Source organism: Bombus bifarius, unplaced genomic scaffold, assembly GCF_011952205.1.
Source record: "Bombus bifarius isolate JDL3187 unplaced genomic scaffold, Bbif_JDL3187 scf7180000008199, whole genome shotgun sequence".
In the NCBI taxonomy this organism is placed as follows: Eukaryota; Metazoa; Arthropoda; class Insecta; order Hymenoptera; family Apidae; genus Bombus; species Bombus bifarius.
The window spans coordinates 3818398-3843281 of record NW_022884505.1 but is presented as its reverse complement, the minus strand read 5'-3'; the positions used below and the strand labels follow the sequence as shown (position 1 = coordinate 3843281).

General features: G+C 33.9%; 3 protein-coding genes and 2 long non-coding RNA genes across 7 annotated transcripts; 3 read left to right on the top strand and 2 right to left on the bottom strand.

The window, feature by feature from the left end:
- Nucleotides 1–260: 260 nt before the first annotated feature.
- LOC117210193 (4-coumarate--CoA ligase 1-like) lies at nt 261–12455 on the top strand. Its single transcript, XM_033452966.1, has 8 exons — nt 261–516; nt 621–749; nt 5511–5718; nt 8082–8560; nt 10847–11024; nt 11167–11388; nt 11589–11818; nt 12090–12455. The coding sequence occupies exons 1-8, from the start codon at nt 484–486 to the stop codon at nt 12249–12251; spliced, it is 1641 nt and encodes a 546-aa protein (XP_033308857.1). The 5' UTR covers nt 261–483; the 3' UTR covers nt 12252–12455.
- A 905-nt stretch (nt 12456–13360) lies between these two features.
- On the bottom strand, nt 13361–16171 carry LOC117210194 (zinc carboxypeptidase-like). The gene is made up of 6 exons (XM_033452967.1): nt 16018–16171; nt 15142–15660; nt 14682–14769; nt 14361–14563; nt 13910–13994; nt 13361–13664 (listed from the first exon to the last, which is right to left on the bottom strand). Exons 1-6 carry the CDS (start codon nt 16159–16161, stop codon nt 13471–13473), a joined length of 1233 nt encoding a protein of 410 aa, XP_033308858.1. The 5' UTR covers nt 16162–16171; the 3' UTR covers nt 13361–13470.
- Nucleotides 16172–18746: 2575 nt separating this feature from the next.
- Nucleotides 18747–22656, bottom strand: LOC117210224 (zinc carboxypeptidase-like). The gene is made up of 5 exons (XM_033453030.1): nt 22206–22656; nt 21274–21579; nt 20368–20455; nt 19276–19563; nt 18747–19018 (listed from the first exon to the last, which is right to left on the bottom strand). Exons 1-5 carry the CDS (start codon nt 22638–22640, stop codon nt 18804–18806), a joined length of 1332 nt encoding a protein of 443 aa, XP_033308921.1. The 5' UTR covers nt 22641–22656; the 3' UTR covers nt 18747–18803.
- Nucleotides 19526–21316, top strand: LOC117210226. 2 transcript variants are annotated; one of them, XR_004488066.1, is made up of 4 exons: nt 19526–19610; nt 20360–20486; nt 21025–21149; nt 21229–21316. It is a non-coding gene; the product is annotated as an uncharacterized LOC117210226 (long non-coding RNA). The 2 variants fall into 2 exon arrangements; XR_004488065.1 differs by having other exon boundaries at nt 19563–19651.
- Nucleotides 21703–23130, top strand: LOC117210225. 2 transcript variants are annotated; one of them, XR_004488063.1, is made up of 3 exons: nt 21703–22130; nt 22208–22412; nt 22917–23130. It is a non-coding gene; the product is annotated as an uncharacterized LOC117210225 (long non-coding RNA). The 2 variants fall into 2 exon arrangements; XR_004488064.1 differs by lacking the exons at nt 21703–22130; nt 22208–22412 and adding an exon at nt 22622–22662.
- The last annotated feature ends 1754 nt before the right edge of the window (nt 23131–24884 follow it).

Sequence of the window (24884 nt, the reverse complement as noted above, 5' to 3'; positions counted from 1 at the left end):
TACAAAAATATTAAACAAAAGAGAGAAATGTGAAATGCTTTCTATACACACAGACAGAAGGAATGCGAGCAAGCAATAAGAACGTATAGATACGAGACGGAAAACATAGAAAATTGTCATTACGTAATCAAGAACATACACGAATTTCAAATTCAAAATACAAGTCATTAACAAAGGTATTATTAAGATTACAGGAGACCAATCATAGGCAGGCTAATCATAAACTACAACCGTAAGCGAGTTTCAGTGTGTGTAAAGCCCGTCGAGGGGGGGCTTGCACATAAAGAAAAAGCCTGTCATCGTAGGATTTTTATCTAGTCGCTGGACGATCACCGTCAGATGTATCTGTTCCGTTGCATCGATCCATAAATCTATAAATAAAGTTGTTCGATAATATTATAAGAAAAATTTTGTTATTTGGGAAAACTACTTATTTTCTTCTAAAAAGAATCGTTTCGTGTGATTTCTCTAACAATCGTCAATATGGTCGTCAGTGAAGAACCAGCAAACAATAACGTAAGACGTTTGGCGAATACAATTCGCAAGTATTATTTGCTTCGTTTTAACGTAACATAGAAGATACTAACATTATGATACTTTCGTCGCATTATTGTTGTTAGACCGAGCCACCGTTCAGGATCGAAAACAAAGTAATGAAGGGAAAAGTGATATCGCTCAATAGTCAATATACCAGTGTTGGCGAATTGTTGTTTGACAGTTTGAAGAATAATCCGGATATTATTGGTCAGGTACGTATCGATGAATTTTACCTTGTACGATTAAGGAAAAATAAACGACGATAAACCGATTTCTGGTATTATTCGTTTAGTCGATTGGTAGTTGTGCAATCGTTCTGTCATCTATTATGTAGACCGATGAATTACTTTGGTCTAATTGGTCACGCAACTTGGCTTGGAAACTCTTACCGTATCGGTGTCCTGTTCTTGAAACAGTTACGAAGGGTCTTTTATTAACTGTCACGAAGAACTTAAATGTTTCGAAACTGACATAGAATTTAAAAAAATTATTATATAATGTAGAATCGACAGCTGATACAAGAAGCGTAATTGGGATAGTTATAGTCTGCGATTTAGTTTTTTCATAACTGTTTCTGTTGGAGCTTTTATATAGCAGCTTGAAATAAATATTTTCGATAAGACATCACGACGCTCAAAGAATTTTGCGGGCTCGATACAATCCATGTGGCTCGTTGCAGAGCACAAAGACTTTGCCTTCATTTAAATACTTTTTGTGTTTTTTGGTCATGGCTGAAGCTCTGAACACGACAGAATATAGAGAGGAATTTCGTCAGACAAAATTAAACGATGTTAAATTTCGAACGACGTATGATCTAGGTGTTCGCTTGGAAAGTAGTGACGTTTTGAAAATTTAAAATCACCTTCGTTTTTTCCAACAGAATTATACATATACATATGTATCTAGAATCAAGTAAATGCGAACGATAAAAGTCAATTCGCGAGACACATTTGCGAATGTGTGCGAGGAAAACGTTTTGTTTTTATAAACGAATGATATTCCGTTCAATGCATCGCACGAATGATATTTTGTTAATTTTAACATTGATAAACATATCGTATGAAAGATAAGAGTACAAGAAAGCATTTTTAGAGTTATGTTTCTCTTGCCTTTCGTAGGCCCAGTTCGATGAGATTAGAATCGAGATATCTTTCAAACTAAATATTTTCACATACAGATATCCTAGTACTTTTGCGTAAGGAATAAAAGAATCCATGGATCGTTGCATAAAAAAAGTTTCACAAGTCTATTTTAAAAGAGTAGAGACAGCCTTAAAATCTTGAAAATATTGTCACTTCTAAAATGGATATATGTAATGCAACGGAGTCTTGGTTATGCCAATCCTGATTAACCGAATCGTATTATCCGAGATGCTTTGAACTTTACGATAATTTCATGTTTTTCGACAGTTTAATCATAAAGCATAAAATATCAATTATTATGTTAAAATATTTTTTTTTATGATTCTATCGCGTGATTTATTAACACGCACGGACTCTTATTATTCGAGTCTTCGATTATCTGATATAAGTTCGGTTGACGTCACGCCGTATAATAATCAAGACTCTGCTATTATACCGGATCATGTACCATTCGAAAGTATTTAATTTTGCCTAAAAGAATTGTTTTCTATCTCCTACCAATTCGGACCTATTGCCTAGTCATTTATTGTCCTAGTTACGTAGGATAGCCTACATAGCCCAAGCAACGATAGCGCTATCTATTATGTACGTCAAACATTAAAAATCAGATAGATGGTTTCTCACTACTATTGTTTACAATATGATTTGTTTCCACTCTCAACTAGGAAGCAATGTATTATTACGAAACGAGATTAGCGAGGCTATAGAAGAAAGTTGAAAGATCGTGTGTGCGTTTCACGTACTCATCATTGACACGATTCAAGTCTCTATGCTTTGTACGTTTTATAAGTAAACAATAAATGCACAACATTTTTTGTTTTATATTATTTTATGGAATTACCTATGATCCATTTCGTTCTATTACTAGTGTTTTGTTTTATTTCTTAGTAATTACATACATTTTCTAGTAATAGAACAAAAACGATCATACATGATTCAATGAAATAATATAAAACACAAAATGTCGTACATCTGTTATTTCCTTACCGAACGGAAGAAACTTTTGGGACAACCTAATATAAAAGTTGGAAACAATGTTCAGCAGCATATATAGTACTCGTTAAAACAAGCAGAGGAAGCCTGAATAAACTTGATTTCAAAATCCAATTTTAATTATACGAAGCGTTTTCATTAATAAGACGTTATCGTACGAGTACACATACGTATATATTACAATGTGTTCATGTTCAATATATATATCTCATACAGTTCAACGTACACTTCGGTATGCTTTCTCATAAAAGCATGCACAATGTATACACTGAAAGATTTTACGCCACTTCTCTTATTTTTTGCTAAGAGCTTCCGATCTGTCGTATCAACTCACACACTTTTACACACATGTCTACTCGTGGGGGTAGACATCCGCATGTTATTTAGCAATAAAGTTAGAAAAATTTACCAAATGTCCAGCTGGACAAATTGTACAGCAGAAATTAAAAGAAAAGAAAAACCTTATATAAGTATACGTTACGCGTATTACAGACATTTTGAAATTTCATGAACACTGTTATTATGAGACTCGACTATCGCGATTGTAGTGGTCAAGCTTGAAACCAATCTAAAAACACATGTACAAATGAGGTGATCGTTGGTGAAGGTGCCCACAAGAAATGCTCTTGATGTTCAACAATAAAGTTTATTAAACTATTAACAATTAACAACACATAACGATTAACGATTATTAACGTCAATAATCCGTTTCTCTAATTGTGTTTGCTTCGTTATGACGCTTAACCTTTCGCACTTCGCAGCTCGGGACAGAAAATGAATCATTGGTCGAAACCAAACAGATTCTTTTCTTTGTTGCCCCTCGATATCCCTACTACGTATGCTCCGTTGCCACGTGTGCATTCTTCGGAATATTCGGCGAAAGAACCGTAGGGGTATCGACGGCATATGTCGGTCTTACGCTTTGAAGGTATAGCGCTTTGTGTCTCGAAGCCGTTGGAAAGTTCCGTGGTCGAGTGCCGCCACACAAATTACAGGGTGCTTATTAATTGTCGAGCCTATAAGATTATCAGCCCAACTTTACGACAGGAACAGCACGCCTGCTACTTTCGAGAATTTGGAATTTCACATGTTGCTCGTTACAAAGTTTGTAACTCGGATCACGTCGACGACTCAGTTGGCAGTTTTAAGCGTTCGACGAGTCCTCTCGATAGCAAACCACGTGTCATAAACTTCGATCTCAAATTAGAACTCGACGAAAGACCACCGGATATGAGATCGCAAACGAGTTACGCTACACATCCTCCACATCCCACGCACATCACGCTTCGTAAATCAAATCGTACAATAACATCATACAGACGCTTCAAGTCACGCTTCAAGCTTACTTCAACATCGCAATCATAGTAGAACTCCTCAAATAAACATTCAAAATCACAGTCGCAGTAGAACTCTTCGATGAATCCTCCATCATGGGCGTTAGTATCGTCCAAGGTTCGCGATCATAATCGAACAGTTACGATTTAACTGACCGCCATCTGGTTGAGAGGTGGCGACATTAATGGAGAGTATTAAAAAGTTTTTTTCTATTTAATTTGTACTTTACAATTTGTCCAGTTGGAGGTTCGATAAACTATATAAAAAAGTAACTATTTTTGGCGTTGCTTGGAATTTATATTGAAAAATTCATCGCAGAAGATTTAAGAATGTCCCCCAAGGAACAGAAAGTATCACTTCGCGAGAAACGATGAGAAAGATTTAAAAAATGAACCCACGCGTGCGAGTAGGATAGCGATCGAAGTCACCTAATTCGTTGTATTTCATCTTCTTTTTTCTGCGATATTGAACAATTTTCGAAATAATTAATGAAAAAGTCAACTGATTAATGGGTTGGATTTTGGAATCAAGCAAGATCGAAGTGCGATAGAATTATTCACGTGGAAACAAGAAACAGCAACGCGTTCATCGTTCTTCGTCCGAAGATGAATATTTATAGCAATCAAAATTCAATGATTTAGTATCATTCCGTTTAAAAATATATTTATGTATATTTAGATGTATATTTGAAGCAATTATTGGAATGTAAGTAGCAGGGAAAATAAAATAAACAGATACCTATTATTATCGTAATTTCACAGTAGAAAGATAACTATGAATGTAAGATTGCTCATCTGTTTACTAAACATTTTATATGGGCGTTGGAGTTCAATTCGCGATGAGAGATTCTTTCTATCGCATTGATTATCAGAAATATCAAATTGACGTGAAACCAAATAATAGCGTTTCGCTTCAAACGATATCATATTCTCGACATTCCAATAATTTCAAATATTTTGCATACGTATTGCTAGGCAGAAATGAAATCGGATTGAAAACTGTTCAAAGTGTTCGCGTTGTTGATCGTCGTTCGCACATAGTACGTGGTATATAAAATGATATTTGTATTAATTTATCTATGTACTCTTATTGATAGAAATTTATAGATTGCAGATCTTTAAGATTTATCAATTAAAGATCTTTATTAATTTTAAAGATTTGTAATCGTACGAAGTACAAAGATATCCTATCACATAATATAAAATTATAAAAAAGGAGGTCTATTTCCTGCAACGTGGAATTTGTCGATTCGCTGATAATATTAATATCGTTATTATTAGTTCACAAATTATCGTGCAAAAGAATTCTAGAGTACGACTTTCGGATATATGGCTCATTTTTCATAGAATTTTATATTTTATAATTTTTTATATTTTGTTTAATCAATAATTTACTCCGCCAAGCTACACGATCCAACCCTTTTCTACATCAGCTTTCCCCAACTTTCGCCCTTAAAGGCGCTAATTTAGATCACTGTTCTCGTTAATCAAACGAATTTTTCAGGTAGACGCGATGTCAGGAGTCGAAGATACTTTTGGGGATATCGCGGATCGTACGATAAAATGTGCACTGTGGCTGCAAAGGCACGGGGTGGGAAAAGGTGACGTCGTCGCAATTTCTTCGCATAATCATCTGGATTCTATAGTTCCTTACGTTGCTGCGCTCTATCTCGGTGCTATTGTCAATGCATGGGACTACGCGATGAACATTCGTAAGTTTTGAAAATTACAAGAATTCACCTAATGGGTCTGGCGTGGATATCATCCGATCGAGTGTCGTCACAATTACGACAAAATATTTTTACACGATCTTCCTTCCTTCGATTCTTATCAGGATTTTATACGCGTATATAACGTATGCACGATAAGACAAGAACGTTTAATTTTTGTGTAATATCGTTAAGGATATCTAAGTTTTCGTAGAAAACTCGCTCTTATCGTGTTTGTATGTAACTAACACCTGCATTCGAAACATGTTTTATGCATAATTTGTGTTCTGTATTGTTCGTTATTCTAAGTAGATGTTTGACAAGTTTTGAACGTAAATGAATATAAATGAGAAATTATTAAGTATGCACCATGTCCTTTGCAGAAGTTGAAAATAGGTTTTATGACACTGCTGAAAAGAAAGTATTCCTTTAAATAACGTAACGACCTAAAAGTAAGGCAGGTAATAATTGGAATTTCTTTTGGAAACGAAATTGTCGTCACAATTCTTGGATACAATATTTACATATATATTTATGCATAATATTTAAACATTTGTGAATATATATATATATATATATATATATATATGTAGGGTATTTATACTTTGAAAGATACTTTTATAGATATTTCAATAAGCTGTCTTTTAATGCGAATTTCTAATGCTGGACTTATAACAATTTTACGAACTTTGGTCATAGCCAACAAAATAGAAGTCATGCTGTTATTCATTGCAAATGAAAAATTACACTAACATGCGGAGAGGATGTATGGAATCAACGATACTTCAAGGCAAAAAATGCATGTCCGTAATAAATATGGATTTACCTGACTAAGACATTTCCTGAAACTGATAGAAGAAACACTATAATAACGACTGGCCACTCGAGCTATTATGCAAGCAGATGACAGATCATACGTATATACTTTACATGTATTATACGTATAGGTTACAGTAAATGTACTATCGTTACTTTACTATAGTCGAATTATAAGTCGAATTTCCTATTTTTCACAAGGTAATCATTTTTAAAATTAGTACGTTGTTAGCCAATCTTGTGTTACCAAAATTGCCTTTTTATTTGATGTTGCAATCAATCGTAACCTACATGCCATAACCTATATGTTTATGTGCATACATATATATAAGGTTCAATTCTAGGATAATTCAGGGATCGATTCTGAAAATCTGAAAATCGAGTTTATTGTGAAAATACTTAAATGAAATACAGAAGTAAACGACAATTAATAACAGTACTAATTAAATAAACAACAACCAATTAATAACAAGTTCTGTGCAATGTCTACCTGAAAATCGAGAATCGATTTACGACGTCCTGAGCTATCGATCTTTCTCCGTCAGTCTTCGATGTTTTAAATAATTACTCTTTCTTCTGTGATCTCGTCTATCTCCGATGTTGATCTCTGTCCGTACGTTTGGGAAATGCGTGTCTCTCAAAATGGCTCCCCGTAAAACAAAGAAAGTCGCTCTGTCCGTGAAACAAAAGAAGTCGTGCGTCGAGAGACGGTCGTACAAACGTTCGCATTTGAACTCTTAGAGAGTTTACATATATATGTTATACGTATACCTATAACATATCTATATCCAGTATACATCTGCGGTATTTCTTTTTATTCTTTGGATTAAATTATTGACCGAATTTTTCGGCTCTTGTAAATGCGAACAAATTCTTTGAAGCAATTTTTCCAAGCTTCTAAGTTATTTAATTCTCAGTCATTAGGAGGTTTCTACAAAACGCTGAATAAACGGTTTGTAGTACGATGACGTGCAGAATGGTATTAATTAAGTTGGAACATCGTACCAATCAAATAGCTATTAATCGTTTCTTAGAAAACATTGTGAGTTTGTCATCGCTGTTTCCAAAGCGTTCTAAGTCTATTTGGATCAGTCTCTTCTTTAATTAAAATATAAGCAACGTAAAAGATAAAAGACCAATAAAAATAAACTTGTACATTTTCCCGCGTACATTCGATCAACGTTCTCTTATGGAGCAGCTATTATATAAAAAAGTAGAAGAGGTTATACCAGGAGAACCCATTATCGATCAGAAGTCACATTGACGTAAAGATCTAAAGATTCGATTGTGACTTGTAGATAAATAAGTCGTGAAAGTAAGGCGTTCGTGTTTCGACAAATAGAGATATTAACGCAATACGATAAAATTGAGAAATTTACAAAAGCTTGCCGATCAGTTTGGTTTCCCAATATACTCTATTCATGTTTTCACGTTTTATTTAATAGCTGCATATCCGGTAAATACCTTTTTTTCATTTAACCGATTGCTTTGCATGTTAAAAAGATTACACGATTGCACACGATGACTAATCGATTATTACAACTTCGTAGAACTTGCACGTTACTTTCTCGCATTATCGCAACCGAAAGTGATCTTCGCGAATGAGAAATCGGTGGCGGTCATATCGGAGGCTGCGAAGATCGAGCTGTATCATCTGAAAATGGTCTGTTTCGGCTACTATCCTGGTACGACGCTGTTTTCCGAAACACTGAAAGGGCATACCGAGTCGGCAGTGAAGAATTTTCGATGCAGAGAGATCAACGATCCCAGTCACACGGGTTTGATTCTTTTCTCGTCTGGAACAACGGGTATGCCGAAGGGCGTGCAGATTTCGCACAAGGCACTTCTAAATGCATTGAACCCGAAGACAGGTTTCTCGCTCAATGCACACGTCACAATGTGGTTCAGTTCTTTGTACTGGATCAGTGGATCGGTACTTAGTCTTAAAAGCATCGTTTCTAGCACCAAGAAGATCATCGGGCCGGAGTTCGACGGGAAAGCTACCTGCGAAATTATCGAAAAGTTTAAGGTACGATAATACGTATTGATAGTTGAACATCGTTGATGTTCAAGCATCGATGATTAATCATCGTTCTACGTATCTTTTTATGACGATATTAACCAATTAATCGTTTTGTTTAGGTGTTGCTAATTATTTGGAAGTGCGAGTTCCTTACCGATTTCGATCACCTTAAAATATCTTGTCGAGGTCGTCGCTCTGAACAACTTTATCCTATACAACGCTTGATTTTAAATCCTCAGATATTCACATTTTTTTGTTACATTTGACTCATGAATATTCATTGTCACGTTCATTGTTCGTAAACAGCGCGAATAGTTTTCTAAGGAGGATCACGTTCCTATGATATAGCCTAATGTAAAGAAGGAGACAAATTAATGGGTTGTAAATCGTAGGAAACTGCACTCGGCAAATAAAGTATATATGAAAGAATTGTTCGGAATGATGACCTTGTTCAGATATTTCGGGATTGCCGTAATCGATTCTTCTACATAATCACTTTGATTTTGAACATGCCGAGATAAATATTAATAGAATATTAGTATATATGAAAGTAATATATAGTAAGAATAAAGTATATATGAAAGAGTTGTTCGGAATGATGACCTTGTTCAAATATTTCGGGATTGCCGTAATCGATTCTTCTACATAATCACTTTGATTTTGAACATGCCGAGATAAATATTAATAGAATATTAGTATATATGAAAGTAATATATAGTAAGAATAAAATATATATGAAAGAATTGTTCGGAATGATGACCTTGTTCAAATATTTCGGGATTGCCGTAATCGATCCTTCTACATAATCACTTTGATTTTGAACATGCCGAGATAAATATTAATAGAATATTAGTATATATGAAAGTAATATATAGTAAGAATAAAATATATATGAAAGAGTTGTTCGGAATGATGACCTTGTTCAAATATTTCGGGATTGCCGCAATCGATTCTTCTACATAATCACTTTGATTTTGAATATGCCGAGATAAATATTAATAGAATATTAGTATATATGAAAGTAATATATAGTAAGAATAAAATATATATGAAAGAGTTGTTCGGAATGATGACCTTGTTCAGATATTTCGGGATTACCGCAATCGATCCTTCTACATAATCACTTTGATTTTGAACATGCCGAGATAAATAATAATAGAATATTAGTATATACGAAAGTAATATATAGTAAGAATAAAATATATATGAAAGAGTTGTTCGGAATGATGACCTTGTTCAGATATTTCGGGATTGCCGTAATCGATTCTTCTACATAATCACTTTGATTTTGAACATGCCGAGATAAATATTAATAGAATATTAATAGAATAATATTAATAGAAAGGTATATTTTTATTATTTAACGCGCTTGTTTTTTTCAAACAACAAGCGGTAAAATAAATGATAATCGAATCTCAAATGCATAGTTTCTCTTCAAGCTTAATTTTTCTATCGTTCTATCGGTTTTGGAAAAATTTTGGGATACTTGTCAGTGTCTCTACGATAGTAAGTCGTTCAACGAGTCAGTCGTTTGTTAGTTTTCCGAGTGAAAATAGACATTCGAACAAAAATGATCTCAACGAAGAAATTTCGCTCGATTTATCTACGATCCGCTTTATTTACAAAGAATTAAGTTTATTTAGAATTTTATCGCATTTTAATCTACTTCGCTTGATTCTTGTGATCGTAAAATAGAAACACGGCGATATACAGGGTGGTTGGTAACTGGTGGTACAAGCGGAAAGGGGGTGATTCTACGTGAAAAAAGAAGTCGAAAATATAGAATAAAAATTTTTCGTTCAAGGCTTTGTTTTCGAGAAAACCGACTTTGAATTTTCGCCCGGTACGCGTGCGGTACGTTATAACGGATCTCACTGTAGATAGTTGTCTCGATGGAAAAATTAAAAAAAAAAAGAAAAAAGAATTAAAAAAAAATTTTATTCTATATTTTCGACTTCTTTTTTCGCGTAGAATCACCCCTTTTCCGCTTGTACCACCCTGTATATATCGCGTTTAGTGAAAAAGTGTCTTCTCAGTTATTATATAAAAATCTATTAAAACTATCAATAGCTTTAGAAAATACGAATACTTGATATTTCATTTCCCTCACTGCCAGAAGTCACATTATTGCCAACAAGACGATGGACAATCCCTCGTCGTCGTTGTTTCACATATTTGGGAAGCTAATGTATATGATACCTGCAGTGATTGAGCATAAAAACTTCATCCGACCTTTATGTGAAAGCGCAACTCCAATTATTCTTCCTTATTCACGGATCATCATTTTTTCAGGTCACGTGGTTAATGCTGAGCACCAGTATGGCAAATCGGTTAGCCCGATACACTCATCTGCACGATTATGATCTCAGTAGTTTGAAAATCCTTTTCACCGGTGGTGCTACGATGAAACAAGAATCTCAAGATTTATTACAGAATCACTTCCCGAATACGTTCGTTATGCAGGCGTATGGTAAGTAGAAAAGAAACTACACGAGAAACTGAAATTTTATACGATATCTACCTTCTCGTCTGAGATAAGGAGATTAAATGGTCGACTAACGCGTTGGTACACGGAATGGCGTAAGAACTAACTTATTCTTTTTTTCTTTTAGGTATGACAGAGCTTGGAGGCCTGTGTGCAGCACAATTACCGGGTACCACAAGCGGATCTTGTGGCGTGGTAAGTTCAAATTGCGAGGTGAAAGTCATAGATATTGCAACAGGAGAGGCACTTGGTCCAAATGAGCATGGCGAACTCTGCGCGAAAACGGCGTCGATCATGACAGGATATTTAAAAAATCCCGAAGCTACCAAAAATACCATCGACGAGGATGGTAAATATCGCAATTTGCAATTGTTAATTTTATCATCGAAATTCTAAATAGGTCTAACCATTCTCTAGATAGTTTACTTGTGGTTTAAGATAAATGAAATGTTGGGAAAGTACGATAGTAACGCAAAGATTGAGATAATTAAGTAACGATAAAACATAAGGATGATTCGATAATTTAATAGGTTAACGTTCTATTTTCAGGATGGGTACACACGGGTGATTTAGCTTATTATAACGAGAAGGGAGAAGTTTTCATCATGGACAGATTGAAGGAAGTTATGAAATACAGGGGACACCAAATAACGCCGACCGAAATCGAAAATGTTTTGCAATCTCATCCTGCAGTCTTAGAAGTGGCAGTGGTTGGTATACCTCATCCTACAGACGACGAACATCCTATTGCTTTCGTCAGCAAAATACCCAATAAGGAGGTACATACAGATAGATATATTGATTTATTATAATAAATAATTAAATTTGTAATTTATTATTACTTTTAACGTTGGTATATTAATATACTAACTCTCTTAACTTAATCGGTATTGTTGGTAATTTGTAAATACACAAAGAGACCTTAAATCAAAGTGACATAATAAAACGACGATTAAATAGCATAATTTAATCTAAAGATAATATAAACCTAAGAAACGATCGCCGTTACTTTGTGTATGATATAGATACGATATATAATTTAATTTACAGGTTTCTGCGGAAGAATTGATAAAGATGGTAGCTAGTAACCTGATGGATAATTGTAAACTGCGTGGTGGCGTACGATTTCTACCAAGTCTTCCACATACACACTCAGGAAAGATCTCGAAGAAAGAATTGAAAGCTATAGCAAGAACAATTGTAATTCATTAAATTACCGCTAGACGACGGATATACGCAAATTTCCTAAAACGATTATGACGATTATAACGAAATGATATGACGAAGATGAACTTAAAACAGTACAAATAGAATATCTTTTACTTGAACAATGTAAGATATATAGCAGTTAATATGTTTTCTTGATGATTAACGACGGAGGAATAAAATAATTCCAAAAATTTTCTTTTCCATCTATGTCTGTAGTAGCATACAATATAGCATATAACGTATAGCATATAATAAGTAATATTGTAGTTGTAAGCGTAATAAGCAACACCGTGATTCTTCCTTAAGAAAGAGAAAGAATAAAATTGTACAGGATGTAACGCGTACGAGGTGGGAAGTTGTATTGCTTTCGCGAACAGTGGCATAAGTGGCTTATCTTGCGTTGAAGTCAGCCTCGTGACATCGTTCAGATGACTCCCGAAGATTTCTTTACAAAATTTTAAGAAGCTTCTCTCCTCCAAGAGTTTATATTCGTTGTGCTACTATCAATGCTACACAGCGATATGTAAGCGATATGTCATTAGCGTATAAATACCAGCAAGAGCGATAACCTGCTGTTACCCTGGTCTACTTTTCGATAATGGATCAAGACGCTGCAATATTTACTCTCGATTACCAAATTGTTAATCTAGCCGCGGCAAATCGCGTTGCCTTGGAACCCGTCCTCCTACGAGAGGTCCTCGTTATTTCTCACCAAGTTTCGAAAGATAGCATTTTGATAGCCGATCCATAGCTTTCTGCTGCTTTGTCGATAGCTCGCTTTCTCGCTTACTTTCTCGCTGTAGATGTAGACACATTGCGAAGAAAGTCAGTTTAGAGATAATCAAGACTTAAACAATTTTTTCCAAGTCAGACTACTTTTCCATCGAGAGCTTTGATCCTCGCGACGAATAGAAGAAAATGCAATAATTGAATTTGACGATCAAGTTCGATCTTCTACCAGCTTTTTTGTTACAAATCTCCAGCGATCCGCTAGATGTAGGATCACGTTATGGTGATTTTTACGCTCACTTTTGTTCTACTCTTCGAGTACATGAGTCTTAAGCGTTAGATCCGGCGTTAAAATCGAGGAAAACCAAGTAAAGACAACGATATAAATATATTAAACAAAATTTAACAATATTCGTTATATATAATTTGTTTTAATTCGTTCGTTTATTTATATCGATCAATCTTGTTCGTAGTTTATTCTGCAGTCTGTAGCTTATTCGTATCCTCGAGCTTTAGCTTCCTTAAACATAGCGACTAAAGAGTCCAGGGTTTCCAATGCGGTAGGGGCGATTTGATCAGCCGGAAGCACGAAACCATGGCGACCAGTGTCACGTAATTCGTAGGTGAAGGTGACTGGTTTGTGGAATGTTCCCTTCACCCAATCCATTGAACTTCCGCTCGCGACATCTAGAAGTAGAAAATGATACGTAGCAATAAATAAAGGTAAATATCGTTATCAATCAATCAATTGAAAAAGCCTTATCGGATTAATTAATTTACTTGTATTAATTTTATATTTAATTACTACTTCACGTCCACGTCGAAGAAAATTATCTTTTATTTCATATCGATTCGTTTATCAGTCGCGTGATGTATTAGTTAGCTATCATTGTTTCGTCTATTGTATTTAAATGAGCGAAACGTGTACTTACAGATGGTTTCGGCGATGTTTCCGGTCTGGTATTTGGTTCCGTAGCGCTTAGCAAGAGCTTGGATCGTTTTCTTGCCGATTTGCAGCTGAAAGAGCACGTTCGTTATTTTATCGATCGAGAGTATCGGTACCGAAAAAAAATGGTATCGTTATTATCGGTAAAGTAAAGCGAAGTACCAATTACTCTTTGAGTAACGAGATATGCGCGATAAAATCAGAGATTTCGATGAAATTTCTGCGCGATAAATGCGTTTGAAAAATTAAATCGAAGAAAGATGGGAATATAATGTTTACGAAACGAAACCGCCGTGTGTACTATGAATATATTATTTTTATTTTCTATGCAAGAAACGCGATATATGATAGATGTATAAAAACGGAGAAAGTAAGAAAAAGCTGTAAGATATAACCACCAATGGAATAATACATAAGTTTATTAAGCCTCTACTTACAGAGTCGTCGTAATTTTCCAAATGCTGTTTGGTGTGGCCATAGGGGAACATCAGAAGTTGAGAGTAGCTGTGGAAAGCAACGTAGGCAGAGAATTTGCTAGAGATCGACGTTAAATATTCCGATAGACTTTTCGTTTCGATATCGGAGAATGCAGAGCTTCCAGCGTAAGTTTCGGAGCATGGCTGGTTGCTAGCACCACCAGCTGTAGGATAAAGAGAGAATGTTTCTTATATGATTTTTACATATCTCAACGTTATCTAATTATTTAGCAAAGTACGTGAAAGCTTCGTTTAAGGTTTATTTATATATCGAGAACTTACACATCCATTTGTATCCCCAGTTCCTGTTAGGATCACTTCCGTAGCACAAGACACCGTATGGTTTGCGAGTCTTTCTCCACATACGGTTCTGAAATACAAACATCGTCGAATTTATTACATTGAAAACTATTATTAATAACATTGAAATTTTATCTATTTCTCGTTTTGGAAAATTAATACTTGGAATTATTCTATCGTTATCGAACTTGTCATTGTACAACGTGAGTTGTTTGCCACGATTCCAGCGATATTTATTTTATCGTCAGAGATCCTATTTAATACAAAAATATCAAACAGAGAAAATTTATCGACAATGGGACAAATCCCGCTCTTCTAAATCGACAGTCGTGAGAATAGAACATTTTGAAAGAGGAAAGATCCGCATTTAGAACTTTCTACGTTTCGACTAACATAAGTTCGCGTTATATTGAGAGGTGCTCGAGTTTCTCAAGTTACTTACGGTCGTGTGAGTGTACACGTATCCGTCGGGGTTGGCGACAGGGAAGATGTACCAGTCGTGAGATTCAGCGAGTGTCCTGACATCGGCATTCTTGTTGGTCAAAAGCTCGTTGAGCATGTACAGAATGGTAGCCGGTCCGATCCATTCTCTAGCGTGGATTCCAGCCTCCAACACGACTCCGTGTTTGGCCTTACCGAAGGACACTTTCACTCCTTTGATTAGACGACCCTCGTACGTTTTTCCACCGACGATCACTTGCACCTTGCCGGGGTTTGCTCTGGCCAGATCGTCCAAATGAGCGTAGATTTCATCGAGCGTATGATAGCGGTTCAAGTCGAACGTAGCCAAAGGTTGAGCTGGTGGCATTTCACTGTCGATCAAAGCTTGAACGTCGCTGACGTAGACGTCGTAGGGGATGTTGAACATCTTCATGGTCTCGTGGAAGTCGGGGATTCTGTGTGGGGCAACCATCACGTCCGCGGGGTGCTGGACGGCGTTTGACTCTTTCCAGAAAGAGAACTGTACATTTCAGAGTTTTTTTCACGTCGATTATATGAATAATTATTTTGAGAAAAACGAATGGCAATTTTGGGAATTAAATATGCAAATTGACTAAATCGATCGAATCACCGTGGTCCCTATTTTTATTATTGAATTTTCAAAAACGATAATAACGTAGAAAATAGAGGAAAATATTCGGAAAATTGATCGAGTTCATCGAATCGCTATAGTTTGCCTTTGGCTCGTTCTTCAAAGAATTTTTCGGGGCTAGACGTTTGATTTATTACGGTTTAATGATAAATTAACGGAAAGAAGTATATTTTAGTCGATTCTTTGAACGTATAATGATATTCATATTAAGGTAGATGTGCATACCGCGTCAGAAACTTCTTCCAAGTTGCGTATGACTTCCACCTGTTCTTCAGTCTGAGGTACGACACGGAATACCTTGTAGTTGTCGTACCTTACTTTCTCGGCTGTCGCCAAAGCGACCAAGGCCACGAAAATTAATTTCCACATGATACTCTTCCTAAGAAATGGACAAGATTGAACCTATTACTATCATACAGAATGTAAACGACGTACAAAAGAAATTCCACGAAAACCTTAACGATCGACAAAGCGTTGAAGAAAAGTCAACGATGACGAAATTTTTCACGCTCGAATAAATACAGAGAAGAAATTTATATTCTTTTATATATTATACTTATATTATATTGTATTTATAATATAATATAATTACATTTATATTATATTATATTCATAATATAATATAATTACATTTATATTATATTTATAATATAATTACATTTATATTATATTATATTCATAATATAATATAATTACATTTATATTATATTTATAATATATATATATGTTATATTATTATAAGTTAAAATTAAATATTAACGATTAAAATGAAAAAAAAATCGAATTTGAGTTAAAATAAAGAAAGCGAAGTTACAAGAGAGAGCAGAAATATTAAAGAGAAGAGAAAACACGACGAATGATCTTACCCTCGACAAAGCGTCGAGGAAAACTCAACGATGACGAAATTTTTCAAGCTCGAATAAATACAGAGAAGAAATTTATATTCTTTTATATATTATATTTATATTATATTGTATTCATAATACAATATAATTACATTTATATTATATTTATAATATAATATAATTACATTTATATTATATTTATAATATAATATAATTACATTTATATTATATTATATTCATAATATAATATAATTACATTTATATTATATTTATAATATATATATATTATATTATTATAAGTTAAAATTAAATATTAACGATTAAAATGAAAAAAAATCGAATTTAAGTTAAAATAAAGAAAACGAAGTTATAAGAGAGAGCAGAAATATTAAAGAGAAGAGAAAACACGACGAATGATCTTACCCTCGACAAAGCGTCGAGGAAAACTCAACGATGACGAAATTTTTCACGCTCGAATAAATACAGAGAAGAAATTTATATTCTTTTATATATTATACTTATATTATATTGTATTTATAATATAATATAATTACATTTATATTATATTATATTCATAATATAATATAATTACATTTATATTATATTTATAATATAATTACATTTATATTATATTATATTCATAATATAATATAATTACATTTATATTATATTTATAATATATATATATATTATATTATTATAAGTTAAAATTAAATATTAACGATTAAAATGAAAAAAAAAATTGAATTTGAGTTAAAATAAAGAAAGCGAAGTTATAAGAGAGAGCAGAAATATTAAAGAGAAGAGAAAACACGACGAATGATCTTACCCTGTATGATCACCAGAGGAAATTGTGCCGCCGCTACTTCCATCCTGGTATTTAAACGTTTTACCTGCACACGACACCAATGATTATTTCTGTCTGATCGGTATTCGAAAATCATATCATAGATTAATTAAATACCTTATTGGATCACCTTATCGGATTTATTTCGAGTGGGCTTCTTTATCTAAAAGATCTTACACAGACCATTCGAAGTCGTTTCACAATCAGTTACAGACTTTTAATTCCTGGATACTTGAAGCTTCTGAGCTTGGTATCTCTATTACTTTACATTTTCTTTTTGAAACAATAATAAATAGAATTTCACAGTTTTGAATCTTAATAACTCGGTTAAAATCGTTCAGCGAAATGGAAGGATGATAGTTTCGAATTGAAGATGGGTATGTTTCATCTCTATTTTCTTCTTCTAATCGTTTAAACGGATATAATTGTAAAATCCTATACTGCGATTCTGATATTAAATTCCAAAATTAAAATTGAAAATCGATAGAAACCTAATGAATATTTTCGAACGTAAATATGGTATCATTGAATAGGGACGGAAATGAGATCTTTTGTTTGAAAAGTAGAGAATCTATAGATAGAGAAATTATCATTATATATTATTATTATATTAAGAAATTATTATTGTATACACGTATCGTTATATACTATACGCAACAGCAGTTAATGAAGTTATTAAGTAAATAAGTCTTAGGTTACGCCCGTAGCAAGTACATAGAACGTCATTATCGTTTTGTCACAGTTGCATTCAATTTGCATCTTTCGAAGATCGTTTAACATTGTTTCGCGATGAGATCGTGCTAGAAATTGTTACGTCGTAACGCTTGCGAATGACTGGCTCGAACGATTGCATAGATTAAAGAAGCGCGTGTGAATTATAATGCTGTGTTTAAGTAATCGCATTATCGTAAGCGATTGTAAATTGGTTACCGTAAACGGACCAATTGATTGCTACGATCGTTGAAGATTGTAAAGGTATTTTAAGGCCAATATCGAAAATATAGATAAGAAAAATGTGCAGAGACAGTGTTTATAATGAAGCAAAGTTTCATCCACGTATGAGTTCTACGACCATCTTTTCCGCTCTGCAAGTAATACAAAATTATTTATTTCCTTTATTACCATTTAACAACGAAAATTGTACAATCTATTCGATATATTTTATTTTTCTACGGTCCTTTACGTATGTGCGACTTAGTAGCTAAAATTAAGCGACCTTGATGTTGCACAGTATCGAACAGCAGTTTGTCATTTTACAGAATGGAACGTTGTATAAAAAGGATCTGATTGAATGATCACGGAATCGTAGGAATTCAACGCTACGTGCTGTTATTCGCGGATGTGCCATAGCCAAGTTTTGCAGCCTGTTGGAACATAACGACCAAAGAGTCTAAGGTTTCCTTCGCAGTGGGTATAATTTGACTTGCCGGCAGAATAAAGCCGTATCTTCCTGTGTCTCGAAGTTCGTAAGTGTATGTAACGGGAATGTTATAGGTTCCCCGCACCCAATCCATCGAACCTCCTGATGCAACGTCTGAAAGGAATACAAAATTTAAGTCGATCGAAACAAAAGCCCAGAAATTTTCTCGTATTTTATTTTACTCTACTTTCGCGCTATTTCACGCGTTTTTACCTCACTTTGCCTTCGACTAATTTTGCCACAAAATTATAATATTTCAATATTTTTATCTCGGCTATTTATTATTATTATAATTATTATCTACAATTTTATCTATAATTTTATTACCACGATACTCTGATATCTTAACTTCATTTGAATAATGTACTTACATATAATGTCGACGATATTGCCGACTTTGTATCGGGTTCCATATCTCTTCAACAAAGCATTTATGGAATAATTTCCAATTTGGAAGAGATCGTTGTAGTTGCTGATCCTCTTGTTGGTATGTCCGTAAGGAATGAGCAACAATTGACTGTAACTGTGGAACGCTATGTAGGAGAATAGTTTGTCGTGGATGCTGTCGATATATCGTGACATGGTTCTTGTTTCTGTTTCAGAGAATGCCTTGTCACCAGGGTATATATCGCTGCATGGATTTCGGCTGGTACCACCCTCTAAAATATTGGTAGGAGCAACGTAACAGAAGCGTGGCTTTTCAGCAGTAAGTGCGAGATACGAATAACTATAATAAAGAGATCTTTAGTATTTTTACGCCGGGAATACTTTCTGGACTTGAAAAACGATCTCCGACGAACAATGGGATATTATTTAAAACGAAACTCAAAGGACACGCTGATTTTTCGTTGATGTTAGAGAAATTGATAATTCTATTCGTTTCAATCGGTCGATTCTATTCATCAATGAAAATATTAATTGTTATTGATTCATTAACCAGTCACTGAATCGATCTTTAGCGTTAAAGGTATAAGAATTTTTTTTTTTTTTAATATTTATTAAAATTACAATCAATTCTCGCGTTGAAAAATAGGTAGAAGAACGAAGAATCTTTTATTCCTCTGCTATCTAGTAATCTATAGTACAATAACATAGAAGGACAAATATTTATTTCCTTTGTAAAATATAGATAGCTCAATTCCTAGTGATTGTCTTCCAGCGAGTGTTTTATCTCGATAAAATAATCTCGAATCAAGAATGTAAATATTATTGGGTCGGCAACTAAGTGATTGCGGATTTTGTCATTAGGTGGTATCGACAAAATCCGCTATCACTTAGTTGCCAACCCAATATTTCCAATATCTAAATTGATTTCTAATATGCGCAATTAGATGTTAAATGTTAGTATCTACGTTCATGTACAATTTATCAGCGTTCATAAATTAGAGATAATATCGTGAAGTAGGTATCGATTAACTAGACAATGTAACGATAATTTTATTTTATCTGTATTAGATCGTTACCTGCCCAATGGAAATTCCAGTTTCTGTTCGGATCAGCTCCGTAACAACCTCTTCCGGAAGGTCTTCTAGTCTTCCGCCATAGACGATTCTAAATAGCCAGAAAACAATATACTTTGCAGGTATATTCTTTTATCGAGCGTAAGTTTGTTTTAATCAAAAAAAAACAATAGAAGCAGAGAATTACAACTGATCGAAGCTCTTGCTTAATTCTAAGCTCTTGCTTAATTCTATGGATAACGGGCCGATAGCAGAACAAAATATTTCAAAGAAGATGTTCGACGATCTTATCGTAAGAAGTGTCGTTTAAATAGCGATTTGCGTCAAGCGTTTGTGAATACCTACTTTATCTTCTTCGTCGATAACATAAATAGTTTTCATTACGAATGAAACGAACGTGTAAATGAAACCTAGATTTGGTGCAAAAACGTACACTATCTGGATAGATTTATCTACATCAATTTTCTTAAAATTATAATTGACCGTCGAGTATTCTCGATAAGAAAACGATAATATAACGAATCGACTTTTAACAAAAAGCGATGCCACTTTCTAGATTTCTGTTTGCAATTGATTGATTTCTGATTTTACAATCGTTTGTTTTCTCTCCAATCCGAATCTCGTTGTGTTTCACCGTTATTTATTATATGATAATTTCAGCAAGGATGTTCGTGCATTTATGGAAGGTTTATGGAAAAAGAATTGGAAAAATGGGCACGATCTGCGTAACAGAGAAAAGTATTGTACAAGATCTTCAAGATATACCTGGTGTTCCTTTTTAGCGAGTAAGAACAATTCTCTGACTAGACGTTATTCCTTTAATTGTATTCGCAAGGATATTAATCGATTATCTACAAATTTTAGTGAAACATTGTTTGCGTTGTACGAAAACTATCAAAGCGTCCTTACCACAGTGTGAGTGTACTCGTAGCCATCAGGATTGAATACAGGGAAAATATACCAATCGTACGACTCCGCCATATATCTGACACGAGAGTCATCGCTAAGGATCAATTCGTTGAGGATATAGGTGACGACAGCGGGTGATATCCATTCTCTGGCGTGTATTCCGCCTTCGAGAAATATACCAGGATTTCCTTCCTTGTAGGAAATCTTTACTCCTCTGATACTCCTGCCTTCGTAACTACTTCCACCGGTTATTGGTTTCACTATCTTAGGATACTGCGTTACGAGGGAATCTAGCCAGCTATAAATCTGAAAGGAAGTTGTTCGATCAATAATGCGTTGCCTTATAAAAGGACAAACGATGAAATTAATTACTTTATTTAAATCATTCAATTATATAACAAAATTGAATTTTTTTTTTTTATATTTATATTTACCGATGTTTACTTTATATTCTTAATAACTGATGATAAATTAATTCGATAAGTTTATACTTAGTAAATTGCACGTAGTATCGCGGTATATTGCGGTATAGTAATACGATTAGTATGATGGAATGGTAAGACGGTGATAATTTAATGCGAAAATATAGTACGGTGAGATAATGATAATATCGCAGGAAAACATGATAGTAAAATATAGTGAAATAGAGTGACAACAGTGTTGTATGATATTACCAAAACATTGTAGTAATATTGGTAGTACGTTATCGTTTACAATAGCACAATACCATTTTTGATACCATTTTTTTATTTCGAAATTTTATTATAATTCTTATGGTAATTTCGAAATATTTTTACTTGTGAAATAAACAATGATAACTGATCCGACGGAAGAAAAAAGGAGAGAAAATTTAAATTGTAAGTTATGGATTGATATTCTAAAAATATTTCAATTCTATTTATCGAGTAGAATAATACAAAATAATGTCTTACAGAATCCAATCGGTGATAACCGAGCCAGTCGAAACCACCTCTTACATTGCCACGAGGATTCTCATCGTCGATATACCTTTGCACGTCGTCCATCATCAATTCTGGTTCAAGCTTCGACGTATTCACTTTTTCCATGAATTCTTGGATCTTTGCCGGGGCGATCATCACTTCCGCGGTGTTGTTGATCGTCGGTGGATGCCACAAATGGTAACCATCGTCGTCATACATGTTCCTTAACAACTCTAAACCCGTAGTATCTGACACAAAAACTTTGTACAGTCTATAACCATCGTATCGTTTCTTCTCATTGTCAGTGGCATAAACACTTCCAAGAAGAAAAAGAAGATGTAGAAGAATAGCTGGCGTCGTGGAATTTGACTTCATTTCGACAATTAGACGAAGAGAGAACCTATCAAACTTTGGGAAATTTATCATAAGATCTTAAACACTGTCCCTGGTATTATCCATGCGTCTCAGAAACATTCAACATCTGATCAATTCGACTCGATCTTTCGATTCCGCGGTTCTCTGATATTCCAATTTTTCTGATCTCTCCAATATCTTCGATCATTTGTTATTCTGAAATTTTCAGTCACTCGTAATCCTTCATTATCGATTTTTTCTTTGTTACACGACTATCCTTTTAACGCACGGCGAAGCGATTTAAAACAGCTCTGTCAGTATTCTAATTTATAAATGTTTAATTTACAGAAATATAGCGAGGCTTCAGAATTTTCCAACGCGATCGATTCGCGGCCAATGTTCCACCGAGAAAGTTGCGCTTTCTCGTGGCGACTTTGAACCGGAGACTAATCGATATCGCTTTCTTTTCCGTCTGAAATGAACTTGACGGTTTCGAGATACAAGACAGGTGTGAGCGTCCCAAGTGAATCCTCCCGCGACTTTATATACAACGGGGAGCAACCGCGCCAGGTAAAAATATCCTGTACGTGAGATAAGTGTAAACAAAAAAGAAAAAAGATACGGGCAACGCATTTGCATGCAGGATGGACAATGAGAATTCTCGTAAGGTTGCAAACAAGCGGATGCCTGTCGATGGTCGAAGACCTCGAAGATACCGTTTCAAAATATAGATAAACTGAGGTTGTCGACATCAACTTAAAGAGAGTGCTCCGCACTTGAGACAAAATATCTTCAATTACTTCTGTCATTTCCCAAACCAGTTTGAATAATTTTTTATTCATATTAATCTGCATAATTCATATTAATTCAGTTCGCTTGAGATATGAGAATTAAACATTGAAATGTTATTTCCTGCGATTTATTATTCTTTTTTAGGGATATTATAGAGATATTATTCTTTTTTATATTATGATGTAAAATATTAATCAATATCTTGCTTACAATCTAAATTTAAGTTTAAGTACACATGTAGTATATACAATAATATATCCAATAATATATCCAATAATATATATAATAAATAAGTACATGTGTAATATTATATTAATTAAAGAAAATGGGAGGAAAGAAGAAACAGAGGAAGAAAAGGAAGTCAACATATATTTTATTTTATAAATATATTATCGTACACACTCGTTAGTTTATATCGTTCGATAGAATGTTGTTAATGAAATTATTTTACTTCTTATGTTTTATCCGTTTTATCTTTGTTATCTATGTTCCTCCTGTTTTATTCTTCGCCAAGATGCAGCAGTTATTTATTCGTCGTTGTCACTTCCATGTATATGGATTTTTGTACAGGTATCGTTGATGAGAATTGTCAATATTTGTTTTATGAACACGCAATAATACGTAAGATAAATTTACATGTACTTTTTAAAGCTACAAATGCAACGACCCATAATTGAGTATCTCCGGGATAGTGTGTACTTGACAAGTCGATGAAATCAGATAACGTAATTCGCATCCATTAATTGCCACTGTAATGAAAGAATACGAAAAAAATGAAATTGTTGCCGGACCTCGTATTGTTTTACATATTGTATGAGTATAAAATGGGACAATGAACACCACTTAGCATTGTCCTTCTATTCCTTGGCCAGATGGTGGCATTATCGAATAGATGCGATTAAGAGTCAACGTGGAAATAATACTAATTTAACACTTGGAAGCTAGTTAAACCTTTTTTCTAATACGCTTTTTTACCTTATTACAATTATTACAATTATTATACTTATCGCAAGCATTACATATTTTTTAGTAATTTTGTAATAATCAAATTTTTTACAAATATTTTAACTTATTGATTGGTCCTTTCTTTTTATAAAGTAAATCTTCTAAAGTCTGTTATCAGATTGAGATTATGTTTAATATTCTAAGGCTTAAAAAATACAAAGATATTTAGAAATAAAACAAAAATTTTGGCCTAGAAGAAAACTAAATATTCTCTGCAGATTCCTTACTGTGTTACTATGCTTCATAAATTCATATTAAGAAAACGTATGCGTCTTAATTAAAATATTTAATTCACGATAAGATATTATATCATGAAAATGTTGTAGTTATATAATACAAATGAGACAAACAATATTAAACATAAATTTTATAATAAGGCAGAGAACGCGAACGTGTATTAATAATTTTATGTGTTCGTAAAATTACATAAAAACAAGATAAAAGATATTAAACATAAATATTTCATAATTATGTACAGAACGCAAGTAAGTATTAATAGTGTCGTGTGGCCAATTTTGT